At 49.7% G+C, this 22,114-nt stretch overlaps 2 protein-coding genes across 11 annotated transcripts in view; one reads left to right on the top strand and one right to left on the bottom strand.

Annotated features, from left to right (window-relative positions):
• LOC119953164 (hexosaminidase D-like) overlaps positions 1 to 21,945 on the bottom strand; it is a 60,539-nt gene extending 38,594 nt beyond the window's left edge. For 4 of the 7 annotated variants that reach the window (XM_038777101.1, XM_038777103.1, XM_038777106.1 and 1 more), the window contains exons 1-6: positions 21,821 to 21,945; positions 18,273 to 18,436; positions 16,515 to 16,624; positions 4,666 to 4,753; positions 2,666 to 2,830; positions 2,338 to 2,521 (exon numbers count right to left, since the gene is read on the bottom strand). In XM_038777101.1, coding sequence (XP_038633029.1) covers positions 2,338 to 2,521; positions 2,666 to 2,830; positions 4,666 to 4,753; positions 16,515 to 16,624; positions 18,273 to 18,401 — 676 coding nt within the window. In that variant the 5' untranslated portion in view covers positions 18,402 to 18,436; positions 21,821 to 21,945. Of the gene's footprint in view, positions 1 to 2,337; positions 2,522 to 2,665; positions 2,831 to 4,665; positions 4,754 to 5,225; positions 5,306 to 16,514; positions 16,625 to 18,272; positions 18,437 to 21,464; positions 21,488 to 21,820 lie in introns of those variants that run through there. The other 3 variants (XM_038777102.1, XM_038777107.1, XM_038777108.1) reach the window with 3 other exon arrangements.
• Positions 21,256 to 22,114, top strand: part of uts2r2 (urotensin-2 receptor 2) — a 185,938-nt gene continuing 185,079 nt past the window's right edge. For 3 of the 4 annotated variants that reach the window (XM_038777112.1, XM_038777115.1, XM_038777113.1), the window contains exon 1: positions 21,497 to 21,724. In XM_038777112.1, the coding sequence (XP_038633040.1) occupies positions 21,639 to 21,724 (86 nt within the window). In that variant the 5' untranslated portion in view covers positions 21,497 to 21,638. Of the gene's footprint in view, positions 21,397 to 21,496; positions 21,725 to 22,114 lie in introns of those variants that run through there. The other variant, XM_038777111.1, reaches the window with a different exon arrangement.

The following is a 22,114-nucleotide window of genomic DNA, read 5'->3' as shown; positions in this document are numbered from 1 at the left end:
CAACACAGAGTCTAACCATCGCCCGTTGATATTAAATGGCATACCATCGCTGAAGACCCCACGGTCAACATCCTGGGGGATACAATTGATCAAAAACTGAACAGGACTAGCCATATAAATACTGTGGCTACAAGAACAGGTCAGAGGCTAGGAATCCTGTGGTAAGTAACCCTCCTCCTGATTCCCCAAAGCCTCTCCGCCATCTACAAGGCACAATTCAGGCACAGTGGTTAGCACTGTTGCTTCACAGTACCAGGGACCCGGGTTCGATTCCAGGCTTGGATCACTGTCTGAGCGGAATCTGAACGTTTTCCCGTGTCTGCATGGGTTTCCTCCGGGTGCTCCGGTTTCCTCCCACAAGTCCCGAAGGAAGTGCTTGTTGAGTGAATTGGACATTCTGAATTCTCCCTCAGTGTACCCGAACAGGCGCCGGAAAGTGGCGACTCGGGGATTTTTACAGTAACTTCATTGCAGTGTTAATGTCAGCCTACTTGTGACGCTAATAAAGATTATTATCATTATTAAGAGGGTGATGGAATACTTCCCACTTACCTGGTTGAGTGCAGCTCAACACCATCCAGGATAAAGCAGCCCACTTGCTTGGCACCCTTACCACAAACATTCACTCCCTCCACCATCGACACACAATAGCAGCAATATGTACCTTCCATAAGACGCAAGGTTGCACCAAGACTATTTAGGCAGCACCTTCCAAACCCACAAGCACTACCATCTAGATGGACAAGGGCAGCAGATCCCTGGGAAAAGCCCTCCCTGGAAGGTCCCCTCCAAGTAACTCACCATCTTGACTTGGAACAATATTGCATTTACTTTACTGTCGCTGGGTCAAAACCCTGCAACTCCTTTCCTAACAGCACCTCAACGGTACATCTACACCAAATGGACTGCTCCGATTCACAAGAAGGCAGCTCATCGCCACCTTCTCCAGAGCAATTAGGGATGGGCAATAAATGCTGCCTAGCCAGCAATGCCCACATCCCTTGAATGAATAAAAAAGTAGATACATTCAGCTGATTGTGACTCAGTGTCAAGTTCACCAGACAGAAGGTCCCTCGTTATCATCATCCATTCAACAAATGGGGTCAAATCATCACAGACATTGTTTGCTTAGTAATGAATGTAAGTTGACGGAATTAGCATGCTCCAGGACCTCCAAGTTGGTAACTCGAATGCGCCAAGAGATGCTGAGGATACGTCTGAGACAGTGAAAGGGGAAACTTCACCTTTTCTCCAGTGTAATACAAGTTGTTGAGGTCTCACTGCTAAAGACCTGTGTATTCAGGGCACAGATGTGATAAACTGGCAGGTTATGGGGCAGCACGTCTCATTGTGCCAAGGACCTGGGTTCGTCCCAGCCCCAGGTCAGATGTGCAGGATAGGTGGATTGGCGATGCTAAATTGCCCTTTAATTGGGGAAAAAAGAATTGGGCACTTTAAATTTTTTTTTTAATTGGCAGTTTGGCGTTCTTTAACAAGTTGCTGTTTTTGGACAATCTCTTACTCAGCTTGGCTATGACAGCCGCAATGTGCTTGTTGATTTCAGCATCAAGTGACAGATTTCTGATGATTATAGAGCTATCAACAACTTCCAGACATACATTATCAATGCTGATTGATGACAGTATGGCAACGTTCTTGACTATGGCATTGATGTTCCCCATGTTGATGGTCAAACCAAAGTCTTTGCTGTCTATCTATTTTGCCAGTGAAGGCATTCCTCAGTATGGAATGTTAGTGCGGCATCATTGGCGTAGTGCAATGCTGTGAAACGTCTGGCACAGTTTTGTTCTGGATCACAGGCGGACAAGACTGAACAACCTTCTGTTGGTTCTGGTATGCAAGCAGACACCCACTGTAGCATACAACAGCAGCAAAGAGAACACTATGCAAAAAGACATTGGTGCCAGAACTGCAGATCTTAAGGGCTGCAGATGTTTCCTTTTTTTTTTCTAAAATATAAATTTAGAGTAGCCAATTTTTTTTTCCAATTGAGGGGCAATTTAGCGTGGCCAATCCACCTAACCTGCAAATCTTTTAGTTGTGGAGGCGAAACCCACACAGACACGGGGAGAATATGCAAACTTCACACAGACAGTGACCCAGGGCCGGGATTCGAACCCGGGTCCACAGCGCCATAGGCAGCAGTGCTAACCACTGTGCCACGTGCCGCATCCCCCGTGTTTCCTTGTTATAGTTGACCTAAACCACATGCACAGTGCTGAAAAAACAGTCAGCTGAAAATCAGAACTTAGAGCTAAGTGCTTATTTTCTTTCATACTTTTAGTTTAAATGGAGTCACTGACAAGACAATAATACCTTTAAGTTTCTCTTCACTGATATTTCGAAGCATGTCATCCCAAAATATGGGTTTCACATTTGGGTGGGCAGTAATGATGTAACTTGCAACAGCTTTCACGTGAGACAGGAACAGACTATCGTTATTTGTTTGACTTGTCTCAAACAATTTCTTGGATTCTTCGCCTTCACCAAGGTAATAAACCTAAAGATAATATATAGATGAACAATTTTCATTTTTAAAAAGGTAGGTAGCATGTAACAGTACAAGGTTAACCGAATCGCCTCCAAGATCAAATGATATTTTCGCAAAATACGCAAAAAACCTTCCACATAATTGTTGCAGTACCTCATCTGATCCAATGTGAATCCATTTTAGGTCTTTGTGTATTGTCGTAATCTGGTCAATCATGGATATTACTAATTCCATAGATTCCGCTTTATGAGGATTGAGACTATTAGGAAAATATTTCACTTCACGGAGATGAGAAAATGTTTTATGTTTAAGCACAAACTGTAGGAAAAAGGTTGAAAAATAAAGCATCAATCAACGCAACTTAACAAAAGAACCACGCATTCGGGATCTGGTATACAGAAATCTCTCACGGGTTTCTCATCCCACACTGACCAGAGGTACAACCATAGACAAATACATCAAGGGCTATTCAGGATTTAGTGCACGAGATATCATAACCCATACTAAAAAGATTAGTCCAGTCGTTACTCTAATGTACTATATTTAAAACACTAACAAATATGGCAAAATTGTGCAAAGCTTTAGATCCCGTTATCAAAACTTTAAGCAAATGCACTTATCATAGAATTTGCAGTGCAGAAGGAGGCCATTCGGCCCATCGAGTCTGCACCGGCTCTTGGAAAGAGCACCCTACGCAAGGTCAACAGCTCCACCTTATCCCCATAACCCAGTAACCCCACCCAACATTAAGGGCAATTTTGGACACTAAGGGCAATTTTGAATGGCCAATCCACCTAACCTGCACATCTTTGGACTGTGGGAGGAAACCGGAGAACCCGGAGGAAACCCACGCAGACACAGGGAGGATGTGCAGACTCCACACAGACAGTGACCCAAGCTGGAATCGAACCTGGGACCCTGGAGCTGTGAAGCAATTGTGCTATCCACAAGGCTACCGCACTTAAGTTAATATTGCAGTTTCTTATGCATTCTGTTTTGAGAAATCATGGTCCGATTGGTCCGAGGAGTGGCAATCTCTGATGGACTGCCACCCCACTCCTATTTTTCTACTTCGAAGATGGAGCTCCGCATTTCTGGAACGGAGCATCTTCAAAAATGCAGAGCATACCTGTTCTGGTGTCCTCCTTCACGCTGCAAGGTTGCGAGGGAAGCCAAGTTGCACTCCCTTTTTACGGAACTAACTGCTGTATTTTGGGAAGTCTTTATTCACGAACATGCTGAACAGCTTTGGGGCATTTGTACAGCTTTTTGATTTGTTAGTGCATGAGTGTGAGTGAAGAGGGTAGTGTGGGGAGGGTGTCAGCTGGGTACAGTGGTGAGGTTGTGGGTGGGGACGAAGTCAGAGGATTGGGAAGAGTTGGAGCGATGGTTTAGGTCGGAGGGTCATAGAATTATAGAATTTACAGTGCAGAAGGAGGCTATTTGGCCCATCGAGTCTGCACCAGCTCTTGGAAAGAGCACCCCACTAAACACCATGCCTTCACTCCATCCCCGTAACTCCACCTAACCTTTTTGGACACTAAGGGCAATTTAACATGGCCAATCCTCCTAACCTGCACATCTTTGGACTGTAGGAGGAAACCGGAGCAAATGGAGGAAACATACGCAGACACGGGGAGAACGTGCAGACTCCACACAGACAATGACCCAAGCCGGGAATCGAACGTTGGACCCTGGAGCTGTGAAGCAACTGTGCTAACCACTGTGCCACCGGGTCAATGGGAGTCGGAGAGTCAGGCAGGGGTCCAGTGGGAAGTTGGGATGGAGTTCAGGGTTTGACATGTTTTTTTTTACCTGTCTAATACTTCATGGTTCGCTATCCAGGTTAAGTAAATCAGAACCCTCCAAAGTCTCCTCTCTAACTCACATTTGGAGACTTCTTCGGAGGGTTCCAGACACAGGAGAATTGCCCAACGGAAGTTTAAATTTCCCAGGCAATTCCTGTGGAGTCCTTGCAATTGGATTTCCAAGAGGTCCCATAGTTCAACCTCTGGGGTACATCCAGTCTCCGACCCTCCAGAGAGCGCAAGTTCTGGGCCTATCAGTTACAGTAAAGTTCACCAATCTTTGTTGTAGATTTAATAAAATTTAGCCCAATACAGCCTTTCACTTTATTTTGTTTCTAAACTCACCTCCATGTGGCCAAAGGTTTGCACCAACGGAATTACTTCAAAATTAAGCATTCTGGCAAGAGTTAGAATTTCTCTGATGTCTGACGGACTGCAATGCAAAATGTACAGCGTTATTAGGCATCAACATAAACTGCAATTTTCCATATGCCTCCCATTCCTGGCTCCTCCACAGCTGCTTGAATTTTGTCAGATGTTAAGTTAAATATCACAGGGTAGCCAGACATTCTGTCTCCCGGGAGCGGACAGCAGTTAAAGCAATCATCAGCGTTTTACACTCGAGTCAAGGCGTGTAGACTTGCATTTGTGTTTGCTGACAAAAAACATTGGTGGCCATGCTGCCTGGCTGTCCTTCTAAGCCACTTCTTCTGAATTTGCATGGCTGAGTACATCTAAAGCTTGTGCAAGCACATGGTTCAAGCACTCACAGGCCACAAGGTGGTGGATAACAAAGACGTTAACAATTGTTCACGTTGTCACCTTCAGCATTTTGTAATTTAAAAAGTATCGACAGTTTAAAGTCCAATAAGATACAAGTGCAGTAGGTACTCCTGCTACTTTACCCGTACAGCTATTTCATGTAAGTGGACACAACAGCTTGGAGTATTTGTTCCCCTGCTATCAGATGTCACTTCCAGTTAACCTGCAGAAACAATGATTCACATGGACTGGATTAGATAATTAATCCCCCATTTCTTCTGAAAGAATGTTTTAATTTATGGATTTTAAACAAGCCTGTTAATAAAGAACCAAAAATATTGAGTGTACACCAGATCTTAAGGTAGATTGGGACTCAGCTTTGAATGTAAGACCGAAAATAGATGTCTTGTAGGCGTAACATTCATAGATGTATAGAGTTTATATTGTACACAAGATTCCATGGCGCAAACAGAATTTTTTCACCCTACAAGTGTCAATAAAGCAAACACCAAATACTATCTATCCTATACGCTAAAATCCAGCATTAACATGAGTCAAACATTTTTGGTCGAATACAAACTATAAATTGCACATTTAATGACAGATATAATAAAGAAAGATCTTACAAATTTGCTCAGCAGTTCACTCAGATTTTAGTTAACATTGTGTGTCACAAACTTCAACTCGGTCTTCCTCATGAGAAATTTCAGCTCCTCTCTTTCTAGGAGCTGGTCTGATCCCCAGCCAACAACAGCACACATCAACCCAAAGTATGGTCTTTAGCACAAGTGGCACATATCTGAGAACCTGCTCAACTCGGCCTAGATGGCGTGGATCCACCACTGTTATCTTCAAGTAACAGAAACAACAGCAGCAACGTATTCTCTTTGCTTATTCTCAGCTTCTGGATCCAGTCGCTTCTTCTCAGGTTTTCTTCAGCTTGTCTGTCCTGCTCTAGTGGATTCAATACTGCAACTGCACAGCTTGGAGTGATCTGTGCTCTTTCATATCTTTCAACCAGCTTCAATTTCCCAACCTCGCTTGGTCCTGATTCCCCTAGATACTGGGAAGTTCAATTTCATTTCTGCGTTTACCTTTTCTGCTTCATTTTCAAATTTCGTTATCAGTTCAGCTTCTGTTTCGAGGTAGGGCTGCCTCAAAAACACACAAATTTAAATATATATATACAATGCTGATAACTCACAGAATTTGGAAATTTTCAAGAATGATTCAATACACATTACCTGACATTTAATAATAATCTTCATTGTCACAAGTAGGCTTACATTAATACTGCAATGAAGTTACTGTGAAAAGCCCCCAGTCTTCATATTCAGGCGCTTGTTCGGGTACATAGAGGGAGAATTCAGAATGTCCAAATGACCTAATAGCACGTCTTCCTGGACTTGTGGGAGGAAACCGGAGCACCAGGAGGAAACCCACGCAGATACGGGGAGAACATGCAGACTCCCCACACACAGTGATCAAAGCCGGAATTGAATCTGGGACCCTGGCGCTGTGAAGCTACAGTGCTAACCACTATGCTACCGTGTATCCCAATTAATCTACATTAAAATCTACAATCATTCCTCAGCTCATCTGTTCAGTTCCTACAAGCATCTGAGTTGTCTGGTCCTCTTACTTAGCATCTGGCTAAAACTCCGAGTGTCAATTGCAATATGTTTACTACAAGGCCCACAACATTTATAAACAATTTGAACAGCAAGGGATCCTGAACAAATCTCTGCTGAATTCCAGCATCCTTTTTTTCTGTTCCCAGAACCGTCCACCTTCTGCTGTAAGGAATATCAATACCCTGACAGCTGTTACTCTGCTGTATTATTTTCCAACAATAGGCTGCTGCAGCCAGTGCAAAAAGACAACTAATTTAAGATAATTAGTCGAGCACACAATGTGGCTCATTTACATACATAGGGACCAGTTCTCTGCAAACAAAAGGAACATGTTCAAGCCTTGAATTACTCGGGCACTCGAGGAGCCTTTTGTTCCCTGTCGCTTTCTCCCCAGCAATGCCTCAGCCGCAGTTGACATTCCAAATAATCAACACCTTTTCTTCTGCAGCATAAATTATTGTGAATATTTCAGATTTGTCTCTCTTGTTTTTTTAAAAGTATTATTATTAAGGTTTTGCAGAATTTTTCATAATAAAACAGTAGTAACCATAATAAAAAAACAAACCAGAGTGAACATTGACATAGTGCAAAAAGAGAATGTTCTGAGAGAACCCTAGCGTAGACCCTCTTAAGCAAACTTTATTTTCGCGAGGCTGAGAAACCCAGCCATGTCGGTAACCCAAGTCTCTACACTTGGGGGCTTCGAGTCCCTCCACATTAATAAAATCTATCTCCGGGCTACTAGGGAGGCAAAGGCCAAGACGTCGGCCTCTTTCGCCTCCTGAACTCCCGGGTCTTCTGACACTCCAAAGATCGCTATCTCTGGACTCGGCACCACCTGTGTGGTAAGCACCTTGGACATTGCCCTCGCGAACCCTTGCCAGAACACTCTAAGCTCCAGGCATGCCCAAAACATGTGGACATGGTTTGCAGGGCTGACCTTGCACCTCATACAACTGTCTTCTACCCCAAAAAACTTGCTCATTCTCGCTGCCGTCATGTGTGCCGGGTGGACCACCTTAAATTGAATTAGACTGAGCCTGGCATGATGAGGAGGAATTAACCCTGCCCAGGACCTCTGCCCACAGACCCGCTTTCAACTCCTCACCTAGCTCCTCCTCCCGCTTGCCCTTGAGCTCCTCCACCGGGGTTCCCTCCGCCTCCTGTAGTTCCTGGTAGATATCCGACACCCTCCCCTCCCCCACAAAGGTGCCGGAGACCACCCTGTCCTGTTATCCTCGGTGGCGGCAGCGTCGGAAAGGCCACTACCTGTTTTTTTCAGGGAGGCTCGTACTTGCAGATATTCAAAGGCGTTTCCTGGTGGCAGATCAAATTTGTCCTCGAGCGCCTTCAAACTGGGAAAGCTTCCGTCTATGAACAGATCTCCCATCCTTCTGATGCCTGCCCTCTGCCAGCTCTGGAACCCACCATCCATCCTACCCGGGTCAAGCCTGTAGTTGTTGCATATCGGGGTCCAAACCGACGCTCCCTCCACCCTCTTGTACCTCCTCCACTGTCCCCAAATCCGCAGTGTCGCCACCACCACCGGACTTGTGGAGTAACGAGTCGGCGAGAACAGCAAAGGAGCTGTTAACAAAGCTCCCAGACTGGTACCTTTACATGACGCCACCTCCAGCTGCTCCCACGCCGCTGCGCCCCACCTCCCCCCGACCAATCGCTCACTTCCTAATCACAGCTATATTGGCCACCAAGTAGTAGCTGCTAAAGTTCGGCAGCGCCAACCCCCCCCCCCCCCCCCCAACCTCGACTGCGCTTTAACAGTGATCTCCTTCCTCGCGGGGCCTTATTCACCCACACAAAGCCCGTAATGATCCTACTCACCTGCTTAAAAAAGGCCTTAGGGATGAAATGGGGTCTTCAGAGACTTCTATAAGGAGCTGTATCGGTCAGAGCAGCCGACGAGGGGAGGGGGGATGGAGGGCTTCTTGAACAAATTGAGGTTCCCCAAGGTCCAAGAGGAGCTGGTAGAGGGGCTGGGGGCGCCGATAGGATTAGAGGAGCTAGTCAAGGGGATTGGGCATATGCAGACGGGGAAGGCAACGGGGCCAGACGGGTTCCCGGTGGAATTTTACAAAAAATATGCGGATTTGGTGGGCCCTGTGCTGGTACGAGCCTTCAACGAGGCATGGGAGGGGGGGGCTTTGCCCCCGACAATGTCGCAGGCACTGATCTCTCTGATCTTGAAGCGGGACAAGGACCCCGTGCAGTGTGGGTCATATAGGCCTATCTCGCTCCTGAATGTGGACGCTAAGTTGCTGGCAAAGATCCTGGCTACCAGGATAGAGGATTGTGTGCCAGGGGTGATACACGAGGACCAGACGGGTTTTGTGAAAGGGCGGCAGCTTAATACGAACGTGCGGAGACTGCTAAACGTCATCATGATGCCGGCAGTGGAGGGTGAGGCGGAGATAGTGGTGGCATTGGACGCGGAGAAAGCATTTGATAGGGTGGAGTGGAAGTACCTGTGGGAGACGCTGGAACGGTTTGGATTTGGGGAGGGATTTATTAAATGGGTGAAGCTGCTCTATTCGGCCCCGACGGCAAGTGTAGTGACGAATGGTAGGAGATCGGAGTATTTTGGGCTCCACCGGGGGACCAGACAGGGGTGCCCCTTGTCCCCCCTGCTCTTCGCACTGGCAATTGAACCGTTGGCGATGGCACTGAGGGGCTCGGGGGGGTGGAGAGGGCTGACAAGGGGCGGGGAGGAGCACCGGGTATCGCTATACGCGGACGACCTGCTGCTATACGTGGCAGACCCAGAAGGGGGAATGCCGGAGGTGATGGAACTGCTAGCAGAATTTGGGGACTTTTCGGGGTACAAGCTAAACTGGGGCAAGAGTGAGGTATTTGTGATACACCCAGGGGACCAGGAAGAGGGAATCGGGAGACTCCCGTTTAAGAGAGCAGGAAAGAGTTTTAGATATTTAGGGGTGCAGGTGGCAAGGAACTGGGGGACTCTCCACAAGCTGAACTTCTCCAGGCTGGTGGAACAGATGGAGGAGGAATTTAAAAGGTGGGACATGGTGCCGCTGTCGCTGGCGGGCAGAGTGCAGTCCGTTAAAATGACGGTCCTCCCGAGGTTTTTGTTTTTATTTCAGTGCTTGCCCATCTTCCTCCCCAGGGCCTTCTTCAAAAAGGTGACGAGTAGCATCATGAGCTATGTGTGGACGCACGGTACCCCAAGGGTGAGGAGGGTCTTCTTGGAGCGGAGTAGGGATAGTGGAGGGCTGGCACTACCCAATCTTTCGGGGTATTACTGGGCGGCAAATGTATCGATGGTGCGCAAGTGGATGATGGAAGGGGAGGGGGCAGCTTGGAAACGAATGGAGAGGGCGTCCTGTGGCAGCGTAAGCCTGGGGGCCCTAGTAACGGCGCCATGGCCGCTCCCTCCCACGAGGTACACCACGAGCCCGGTGGTGGCGGCCACCCTCAAGATCTGGGGGCAGTGGAGGCATCACAGGGGGGAAGTGGGAGGTCTGATGGAGGCACCGTTAAGAGGGAACCATAGATTCATCCCGGGGAACATGGACGGGGGATTTCAGAGCTGGCACAGGGTGGGCATCAGGCAGCTGAAGGATCTGTTTGTAGATGGGAGGTTTGCGAGCCTGAGGGAGCTGGAGGAGAAATTCGGGCTCCCCCCGGGAAACATGTTTAGACATTTGCAGGTGAAGACATTTGCTAGACGCCAGGTGGAAGGGTTTCCCTTGCTCCCCAGTAGGGGGGCGAGTGATAGGGTGCTCTCGGGGGTCTGGGTCGGAGGGGGGAGGATATCGGACATCTACAAAGTAATGCAGGAGGCGGAGGAGGCATCAGTAGAGGAGCTGAAAGCCAAGTGGGAGGGGGAGCTGGGAGAACAGATAGAGGATGGGACATGGGCTGATGCCCTGGAGAGGGTTAATTCTTCCTCCTCATGTGCGAGGCTTAGCCTCATTCAATTTAAGGTGCTACATAGAGCCCATATGACGGGGACAAGGATGAGTCGGTTCTTTGGGGGTGAGGACAGATGTGTCAGGTGTTCGGGAAGTCCAGCGAACCATGTCCATATGTTTTGGGCATGTCCGGCACTGGAGGAGTTCTGGAAGGGGGTGGCAAGGACGGTGTCGAGGGTGGTGGGATCCAGGGTCAAACCAGGATGGGGACTTGCGATCTTTGGGGTTGGGGTGGAGCCGGGGGTACAGGAGGCGAGAGAGGCAGGAGTGCTGGCCTTTGCGTCCCTAGTTGCTCGAAGAAGGATACTAATACAGTGGAAGGACGCGAGGCCTCCAAGCGTGGAAACTTGGATTAACGACATGGCAAGCTTTATTCAGTTGGAAAGGGTCAAATTCGCCCTGAGAGGGTCGGTACAAGGGTTCTTCAGGCGGTGGCAGCCCTTCCTCGACTTTTTGGCTCAGAGATAGGGTACAGAGGTCGCAGCAGCAGCAACCCGGGGGGGAGGGGAGGGGGGGGGGGGGGGGGGGTGGCAACAACGGTTGTGGTGGGTTATTTACGGTTGAAATGCGGGCAAATTTGCTCGCAGTTCATGTCTGATGTTGATTGTTGCTTTGTTCGTTTTTGGGGAGGGGGGAGGGGGGGGAGGGACAACGCGCGCGCGAGTTCGGGCGGGGGGGGATATTTGTTAAGAGGGAATATTCTGTAATATTTTATAGTTAGTTGGGGTAAATATCTCCATGTAAAAAATTCTTTCAATAAAAATTATTTAAAAAAAAAGGCCTTAGGGATGAAGATGGGGAGGCACTGAAAGACAAACAAAAATCTGGGGAGGACAGTCATTTTCATGGTCTGCACCCCCCCTGCCAGTAACAGCGGGAGCATGTCCCACCTTTTAAAGTCCCCTTCCATTTGCTCCACCAACTGGGTCAGGTTGAGCCTGTGCAGGGCATCCCATTTCCTGGCCACCTGTATACCCAGGTAACGGAAACTTTTCTCTACCATCCGAAGCGGCAGCTCTTTCAGTCTCTCCTCCTGCCCCTTGGCCTGGATCACAAACATCTCGCACTTTCCCATGTTCAGTTTGTACCCTGAAAAACTACCAAAATCCCTCAGGATCAGCAGAACCTCCCCATCCCCTCCACAGGGTCTGAAATGTACAGGAGCAAATCATCCGCGTATAGCGAGACCCGATGTTCCACCCACCTCCCCCCCCCCACCTCCCCCCCCCACCCCCCCCCCCCCCCCCCCCCCCCCCCCACCTCCCCAGTCCACGCCAGTTCCTCGAGGCTCTCAGCGCCACAGCTAGTGATTCTATAGCTAGGGCAAATAGTAACGGGGAGAGGGGACACCCCTGCCTCATTCCCCGGTGAAGTTCGAAGTACCCCGACCTCAGCCAGTTTGTACCTACACTTGCTACAGGCGCCTGATACAGCAATTGTACCCAGCCAATAAGCCCTCACCAAACCTGAACCTCCCCAGCGTTTCCCACAGGTACTCCCACTCCACCCGGTCAAAGGCTTTCTCTGCGTCCATCTCTGTTACCACCTCCGCCTCCCCTCCCTCGGAGGGCATCCTAATAATATTCAAAGGTCTCCGGACATAGGTATTGAGTTGTCTGCCTTTAACAAACCCAGTCTGGTCTTCCTCTATCACCCCTGGGACGCAATCCACAATTCTTGTGGCCAGAATCTTAGCTAGCAATTTGGCATCCACGTCTAAAAGAGAAATCGGCCTGTATGACCCGCAATGCTCCGGGTCCTTCCCCCGTTTAAGAATGAGTGAGATCAAAGCCTGACATTGTTGGGGGGAGGGTTCCTTTCTCTCTTACCTCATTGAAGGTCCTCATCAGGAGTGGGTTCAATATTTCCGAAATTTTTTAATAGAATTCTACCTGGTAACCGTCCGGCCCCGGGGCTTTACCCGATTGCATGCCCTCTATACCCTTGATAATCTCCAATTCAATCGGGGCCCCCAGCCCCTCCACTGGGTCCTCTTCCACCTTTGGAAACCTCAACTGGTCCAAAAATTGCCTCAGCCCTTCCGCACCCGTCGGGGGCTCCGACTTGTATGGTTTACTGTAGAACTCCTTAAAGACTTTGTTCACCTCCCCGGATCCAAGACCGTGTTACCCTCCTTATTCTTTACTCCCCCGATTTCCCTGGCCACCTCCCTCTTTCGCAGTTGGTGTGCCAGCATTCTACTCGCTTTCTTCCCGTACTCATAGGCTGCCCCCCTTGCCTTCCTCAGCTGTGCTACCGCTTTCCCTATGGTCAGCAGTTCAAACTCCGCCTGCAGACTCTGCCGCTCCCTCAGTAGCCCTGCCTCGGGGGCTCCTGTCCACTCGGAGTATCTCCTCTGCCAGTCTCTCCCTCTCCGCTCTTTCTCTCTTTTCCCTATGGGATCGAATTGAGATGAGTTCCCCTCTGACAACTGCCTTCAGAGCCTCCCAGACTGTTGCCGCTGCTACCTCACCCGTATCGTTTGTTTCCAGGTAATTCTGGATGTTCCTGCTAATCCGCCCGCAAACCTCTTTGTCTGCCAGCAGCCCCACATCCAGTCTCCAGAGTGGGTGCTGCCCTCTCTCCTCACTAAGCCGCAGGTCCACCCAGTGTGGGGCATGGTCCGAGACTGTGATTGTTGAGTATTCTGTTCCCGCCACCTTTGGGATTAACGCCCAGCTCAAGACAAAGAAGTCTATGCGGGAATAAACCTTATGAACGTGGGAGAAAAAAAGAGAACTCCTTCGCTCTCGGCCGCGCGAACCTCCCTTCAGGTCCTTAGCCACTGCTGGTCTCTTCCCTGTCCTGGACTTCGACCAGTCCAGCTCGGGGTCAATGACTGTGTTAAAGTCTCCCCCCATGATCAGGTGATGTGACTCTAAGTCCGGGATTTTGCCTGGCATGCGTCTCATAAATTCCACATCATCCCAATTCGGAGCGTAGATGCTCACGGACACCACTCGGACCCCCTCCCACTCACCATTATATACGTGCCCCCCTTATCTGCCACAATTCTCTGAGCCTTGAATGCCACACTCTTACGGATCAGAATTGCTACCCCCTTGGTCTTTGAATCCAGCCCTGAATGGAACACCTGGCCTACCCATCCCTTTCTCAATCTCGTGTGATCTGCGAGCTTTAAATGTGCCTCCTGAAGCATTGCTACGTCTGCCTTTAACCCCTTTAGATGCGCGAACACGCGCGTTCTTTTGACCGGCCCGTTCAAACCCCTACCCCCCCCCCCAGGCCACCACCAACTAGCCATCGCCCTTTCTTGGCCAACCTCGAGCACGCGCCCTTCGCTTACACAAGCGCCCCCACAGGGGGCCGCCGCCCCCGACCCTCAATTGGTACCCCAAAATTGATACCTCCTCTGTCAGCAAAGCAGCATCACCCCCTCCCCCCCTAACAGCCCCATGACCCAAAACCCCCCGCCAAGCACCAGCTGGTCACTTGCTCACCCCCCACTACGCTCCGAGAGTCAGATGACCCATGCTGACCCTGGCAGCTCCCGCCCCTGTCGCCTCATTGTCCGGACCCTTCTCCCCACGTGAATAAACCAATCAAACTACCTCTCCAGCCCCAATGAGTAAATAGTAATACAAAACAAAAAATAAACAGAAGACACTAACATTGCCCCGTGAGGAGACACTTGTTGAACCAAGGCTCCAACTTTCCGAAAATTTGCACTAAGTACAGGGCCCCCTCCCCTCTCTGTATCTCAACTTTGCCGAAAACACTGCACCCTCCAGCCACCACCACAACCCTTACACGCACCCAACATTGTATACAATCTTATATTAGAAACGGTACCGTGTTACCCAGCCCCACCGCTGCATTCCACCAAAGCCTAACTGTCCTTTAATTCAAGTCCAGCTTTTCTTGTTTGACGAATGACCACGCCTCGTCCGGCGTCTCAAAATAGTGATGCCGTTCCTTGTACGTGACCCATAGCCTCGCTGGGTGTAGCATCCCAAATTTCACGCCCTTGCTGAAGAGGGTCGCCTTCGCCCGGTTGAATCCAGCACGACTCTTAGCCAGCTCCACACCCAGGTCCTGGTAGATGCGTATCACGCTGTTCTCCCGCCTGCTGCTCGGTTCTTTTTTTGCCCACCGCAAGCCAAGTTCCTTGTCTGAGAAGCAATGAAATCTCACCACCATGGCCCTCGGCGCTTCATTTGCCTTGGGCGTCCTTGCAAGGGCTCTGTGCGCCCCGTCCAGCTCCAGGGGTCGAGGTCTCCAGCGTCTCCAGCATCTTGGACACAAATGCTCCCGCATCCGACACCTCCCCACCTTCGGGGAGGCCCACAATTCTCAAGTTCTGTCTCCTGGACCTGTTTTCTAGGTCCTCCAGCCTCTCCTGCCACTTCTTGTGGAGGTCATCCTGCGCCTCCACCTTAAGGGCTGATACAACCAACTCGTCCTCATGGTCGGATAGCTTTTTCTCCATTTCCTGGAATCGCTTTCCCTTGTGTTGCCTGAGTTGCGATCATTTGGTCTATTGATGTCTTCATCGGGGCCAGCATGTCCTTTTTAAGATCAGCAAAACAACCGCAAAGGAACTCCTGTTGCTCCTGTGCCCACTGCGCCCATGCACCCTGGTCTATGCCGGCTGCCATGCCGTGCCTCAGCGCCCGGTCCGCACGCTCTCTCTGATGGGACTTAAACGCTTCGCCAGCCACTCCTGGTCCAGCTTCCATACAACAGAGAGGGAATCCTTTTGGCAGTGTTCGCTTCACCAATCTGCCCCAAAATGTCCGTGGAAACTCCTAAAAAAGGTCTGAGAGTCGGTTCCAGATGGGAGCTGCCAAATGTGCAACCTACTCCTCCGTGGCCGCCACCGAAAGTCTCGTCATCGCTTCTTCAATGGCCTTGGCGAGATCTTTTCTCAGCTGTTCCCTCTGCTGCTAGAATTCAGCTTTAATAAAAGCCCTCAAGTCAGCTTGAAGCCTTTAAGCTTGCCCTTTCCCCGCCTGCATGCTGGAAGAGGCTTTTGTCTTTGCTGCAGCTTCAGCCAAATCTTTCACTGTTTCTGCCGGGTCTGGTAACCAAGAGACATACCATTCCTGGGGGAAAGTACTCCTCCAACATTCACCTACGTCTTTTCATCAAAATTCCACCCCATATTGAGTAAAAAAGAGCTCTTTTCTGTAACCTTGGGCAGGAGCTGCCTTGCGTGTGACCACTTACTTCATGGTCCACACCGGAAGCCCCGATTTGTCTCTCTTGTGTTAGTCAGGCGTTTTAGAACTATCTTTACTGCTGTTTTTCACAATTTGGCCACAAGGATCACAGTGCACAAACAAGTAACATGAGTATTCACTAAATGGGACTCCACAGACTTTACTGTTACTTGTGTAAATGAAAATCTACAATTGTGCTCATCGCCCATGAGGATTAGTGGTCCAAGAGTGACAAACTAGGAGCAAATTTTAAATGAATTAAATGATCATTCAAGTGCAGGGTAAAAAGCAGCAATCCAGCGAGGCAGGACTTTGTAATTCCAATTCCATAGCAATGTGACCAATTAAAGAGTTGAATAAAGTGCCCTGACATTATAGACTGTAACTACAAACAATAATGAACTGAAATGGTATTACTGTGCAGATTATTGTCTAGCTTTAGGATAATGAAATAGAACTGCTGCACCAAAACACCTGGAATTAATCAGATTGACAAAAATTTGCTGATAATTCCAGAGTTTAAAAAATAAACACGGGCATTATTTTCAGTATTCTCCATAACATTTTAAATGGTAAAATAATGGATGTTTTGCAAAGGGACTTCATGGTTAAGAAACAAAAATCAAAGTTACATACAGTAAATCATACATTTATAAACCCTTTACCTGTAAGCATTTGGGGACCTTAAGACTTGCAGCTTTCCCTCATATGGAAACATGTCTTCGTATTCCAGTATGACACCATTTGCACCAAGGTGTGAAAACAGAGGCAAGATCTGGAGAAAGAAAATCTGCAATGGAGCTGTTTCAATTCAAATTTCAGAAGGTCGTGGAGTGATTCTGTGCACAGAAGAATCAGGCCACGTGACCCTTTGTGCTTCTGGTGGCTCCTTGAAAGGTGGACCACATCAGATTATATTCTATTGAACAGAACTTTCCTGGAAGGTGATCTTTATTGTGAGAAGGCGGGGGGGGGGGGGGGGGGGGGGGGGGGGGAGAGAGAGAGAGAGAGAGAGAGAGAGAGAGAGAGAGGAGGAGGAGGAGGAGATTGAATCAAATAATTGATCTCATGGAATTTCAATCTAAAATATATGTTATTTTAAATTAGAAGTCTAGAATCTATTACGAACAATAAAGTTCACATATCGTAGCAGGATTATTTTTGAACCAGGCCTGCACACAAATTAATTTAGTCTCTGTTTTATCCACTGTGCTAAGACTTAAATTGCAATGATTGGAATTTAACAGTACACAACATACAAAAATAGACATAATTCTGATAATATTAAGTAGGATATATCAAGATAAGTAAATTAAAAGTTACCATTTTGTAAGGCAATTAGAACTCACCAACGGCTACAGAATAATGAGTCATAGTAGCACAAGAAGCTGAACATACTATTTTTTTATTTTATCATTATTTATACCTAAATTACAGCAGTGACTTCACTTCGAATGTACTTCAATGGCAAGTGCTTTGGGGTGTCATGTGTTTGTGAGAGATGCTATATAAATGCAAGTCTTTTTCCTTCTACACAGTGCATATGTCGACTTCCAGTCATGTACATGGCAAAGAAAAGTCAACGTACTTTTACAATTTTCAAACTGATCAAGTTAATCACTAGAACCATAGAATCTTACAAGATTAAAGGGTGTTAACAAGTCCAGTATGTCCATATCAACTCTATAAACAGCGAGTCGTCACTTGGTCCCATTTCTCTGCTCTTTTTGGCATTTTTAAAACATTTGTCAACTCTTATTTTTAAAGCTACAATAATTCTGTTCCTACTTCTTTCCAAGAGCTTTTCATTTCCAAACATCATTCTTCATAAACCAAATCTCCGAACATCTCCCATCATCTTTTTTGATCTTAAACTTACGATTGGAGTTGCTGAGTCACTAGTGGAAATAATTCCCCTAATTTACTACAACAAAACTTCATAAATTTAGAATGCTTATTTCAAATTTTCTCTTCCTAGCGCTTGTCCAAATGAATAGAAATCCACTTCCTCTCATCTATCCTCATAACTAAAGCTTCTCAGCCGAGGTATTCATCTCTCCTGTATCATCCCTAATGGCCATGACATCCTCCTTAAACACACCCAAAGTTAGATAATAGCCTAATGATATATCAACATCCTTTGTACTGCAAAGATTGTTATTTATAAATGAGCTTTGCAAGTAATTGTTTTTAAAAAAAGAGGTCAGAAAATTCAAAGTCAATATTTTGGCACTGAAAGCACTGTGGTAGGTTTTACAGATTGAAAATCCCTTATCCGAAATGTTTGGGGCCGAGCATATAGCGGATTTCGGAATTTTTCGAGTTCGGAATTTCGGATAAGGGATGCTCAACATTTCCTTTGTTGTAAAACATGATAACTGAGAAGAAATATAAAAATTCCACTATTGTGACTGACAAATCACCTGTTTTAGATAGGAGATCTTGGGTGGGGCTCCTTTCAAATCCAGATGGACTAATTTCAAACCCATCTGTGGAGGTTGAAGTGTATTGGTATCTGTCTCCATTGATTTGTCGCAATGTTTATCAGCCATTCTTCAAACACATCCAAACCAGGGGTGTGTGACACCTGGAGGGGGGGGGGGGGGGGGGGGTAGAGGGAGACAGGGGGGGTAGGTAGAGGGAGACGGGGGGGGGGGGGGGTAGAGGGAGACGGGGGGGGGGGTAGAGGGAGACGGGGGGGTAGAGGGAGACGGGGGGGGTAGAGGGAGACGGGGGGGGGGTAGTAGAGGGAGACGGGGGGTAGAGGGGACGGGGGTAGAGGGAGACGGGGGGGGGGTAGAGGGAGACGGGGGGGGGGTAGAGGGAGACGGGGGGGGGTAGAGGGAGACGGGGGGGGGTAGAGGGAGACGGGGGGGGGTAGAGGGAGACGGGGGGGTTGGTAGAGGGAGACGGGGGGGGGGGGGTAGAGGGAGACGGGGGGGTAGAGGGAGACGGGGGTGGGTTAGTAGGGAGACGGGGGGGGGTAGGGGAGAGGGGGGGGTGGTAGAGGGAGGACGGGGGGGGTAGAGGGAGACGGGGGGGGGTGGTAGAGGGGAGACGGGGGGGGGGGTAGAGGGAGACGGGTGGGTAGAAGGAGACGGGGGGGGGGGTAGAGGGAGACGGGGGGGGTAGAGGGAGACGGGGGGGTAGAGGGAGACGGGGGGGGGAGAGGGAGACGGGGGGGGGTAGAGGGAGACGGGGGGGGAGAGAGGAGAGGGGGTAGAGGGAGAGGGGGAGGCAGAGGGGAGAGAGGGAGGCAGAGGGGAGAGGGGGAGAGGGAGAGGGGGTGCAGAGGGAGAGGGGGGGTAGAGGGAGAGGGGGTAGAGGGAGAGGGGGTAGAGGGAGAGGGGGTAGAGGGAGAGGGGGGTAGAGGGAGAGGGGGGTAGAGGGAGAGGGGGGTAGAGGGAGAGGGGGTAGAGGGAGAGGGGGGGTAGAGGGAGAGGGGGGTAGAGGGAGAGGGGGGGGTAGAGGGAGACGGGGGGGGTAGAGGGAGACGGGGGGGGTAGAGGGAGAGGGGGAGGGAGAGGGGGGTAGAGGGAGGCAGAGGGAGAGGGGGTAGAGGGAGAGGGGGGGCAGAGGGAGAGGGGGGTAGAGGGAGAGGGGGGTAGAGGGAGAGGGGGTAGAGGGAGAGGGGGTAGAGGGAGAGGGGGGTAGAGGGAGAGGGGGGTTAGAGGGAGAGGGGGGGGTAGAGGGAGAGGGGGGTAGAGGGAGAGGGGGGTAGAGGGAGAGGGGGTTAGAGGGAGAGGGGGTAGAGGGAGAGGGGGTAGAGGGAGAGGGGGTAGAGGGAGAGGGGGGTAGAGGGAGAGGGGGGTAGAGGGAGAGGGGGGTAGAGGGGGTAGAGGGAGAGAGAGGGGGGTAGAGGGAGAGGGGGTAGAGGGAGAGGAGGGAGAGGGGGGAGAGAGGGGGAGAGAGGGGGAGGGGGGAAGAGGGGGAGGGGGGAAGAGGGAGAGGGGGATAGAGGGAGAGGGGGTAGAGGGAGAGGGGGTAGAGGGAGAGGGGGTAGAGGGAGAGGGGGTAGAGGGAGAGGGGGGTAGAGGGAGAGGGGGGAGGGTAGAGGGAGAGTGGGGAGGGGGTAGAGGGAGAAGGGGGTAGAGGGAGAAGGGGGGTAGAGGGAGAAGGGGGGTAGAGGGAGAAGGGGGGTAGAGGGAGAGGGGGGTAGAGGGAGAAGGGGGGTAGAGGGAGAAGGGGGGGTAGAGGGAGAAGGGTTAATGGGAGAAGGGGGGTAGAGGGAGAAGGGGGGTAGAGGGAGAAGGGAGGTAGAGCGAGAAGGGGGGTAGAGGGAGAAGGGGGGAGTGAGAGAGAAAAATATTTACACAGTGTAAAGTAAATTATTTTTATAAAGTCACATGACATATTTTATATCCACCCAAATTGTAAAATACTTACATTTGCCTTCGGCCCCCAATGTAGCAAAACCCTTCAACAACTTTGCTCAATGTTACAGAAATAAGCAGCTGTACAATATTGCAAAACCACAGCAAATTATAATAATAATATAATAATCTTTATTGTCACAAGTAGGCTTACATTAACACTGCAATGAAGTTACTGTGAAAAGCCCCTAGTCGCCACATTCCGGCACCTGTTCGGGTCACAGAAGGAGAATTCAGAATGTCCAAATTACCTAACAGCACGTCTTTCGGGACTTGTGGGAGGAAACCGGAGCACTCGGAGGAAACCCACGCAGACACAGGGAGAACATGCAGACTCCACACAATGACCCAAGCCGGGAATCGAACCTGGGACCCTGGAGCTGTGAAACAACAGTGCTACCGTGCCGCCCATTTATCTCTTTGTTATTGTGATAGAGCCACTCTCAACCAAATGTTACACTCAACAGAGGTGATGCCTCAGCGCTGTGAGATCCTGATAAGATGCAGCATACTATCAGTCTTGACAAAGATGTTTCATCTGAAAGACTGGAGCCTAGTTTCAACTGATGCTAATAGGCAAGCCTCCTGGCACCCTGCTCAAACTGACAAGCACCAACCAATTTGGCGATCGTGCCCCTCATTACCATAGGGAGAGATGTTGGCGCAGTTTGTGCCGGTCGTTGGCAGCTCACCCACAGTTGTGCCAGGATATTGAGCAGCTTCTCTGCAGGGCTGAGGTAGACATCATTGTGTTGCAGGGGTGAGGCGCAAGGTGGCAGCAGGTGGCAAAAGTTTTATGTGGTCAGGAACCTAACTCGTGCTGGCACCACAAAGATCTATGAGGAAACCTTTAACGCACTTTTAAAAAAAATGACCCTTAAAGACAGACTAGTTAGGCCTCTCAATACCAGAAGGCAATGGTTGGGAGTGAGGTGGGGCACACTCTGACATGGGCATCTGCAACAACTGTTTTCATCTTCAGGACAACCACATCTGTAGGTCATGCCTGGAATCAGTGTAAATGTTGGCAGGATACGGGTGTTAGTCTGCGGTGACCAGGCAACCAGGGCAGGAGATGGAAGCAGAAATTGCCTTTGCCTCCTCCTGTTCACTCAGGGGGCCCAGGCCAAACATTTCCAGGCCGCTCTCAAAGGTCCATAAGTCAGTCAGATAGGTGGGTGACCTTTTTGCCCCCAAAAGGGCAGCATTTGAAAATCCCTGTGGATTGGCAGGAGTACATACTGGGTGCTCAGACTTGCTTCACAGGCAGCAGCTTTGCACGGGCAGTGCTGTATTCATTGAGATGCAAATTAAACTGAGGCTTGGTTCCTTGTCTTGCAGCTCGATTGCTTGTGGCTGCAGGCAGTGTGGGCAGTGCGAGAACTCAGCGCCAGTCCACAACCTCACCAATGCGCAATGTCGGCCCTGAAGAGAGCCAGCTCCAGGAAGGCGGAAGAGAGAATCTTCAGCAGCGGCCCTGAGAGGGGCCAAACCCGCCTGAGGTAGGAAGCGGCCCGGGCAAGGCACCGTCCGGAGTGGGGGGGGGGGGGGGGGGGGGGGGAGACGAGGGGCAAAGTTACTGAAAAGCGGCCACTCACCGGCTTGTTCGCTGCTTCATACCGAGCGCTGCAAACTGCGCATGTGGGACCCCGCACTGCCAGCACAGGAAAGAGAGAGACTGAGGGGAGCTCACACTGATCACAGCTCACTGATCTCAGCTCACACTCACTGATCACACTCACTGATCTCAGCTCACACTCACTGATCACACTCACTGATCTCAGCTCACACTCACTGACCACACTCACTGATCTCAGCTCACACTCACTGATCTCAGCTCACACTCACTGATCTCAGATCACACTCACTAATCTCAAATCACACACACTCAC

The sequence above is a fragment of the Scyliorhinus canicula genome, chromosome 18, assembly GCF_902713615.1.
Source record: "Scyliorhinus canicula chromosome 18, sScyCan1.1, whole genome shotgun sequence".
Lineage (NCBI taxonomy): Eukaryota > Metazoa > Chordata > Chondrichthyes > Carcharhiniformes > Scyliorhinidae > Scyliorhinus > Scyliorhinus canicula.
Note: the sequence above shows the minus strand (reverse complement) of the source record. Positions and strands in the feature narration are given on the sequence as shown.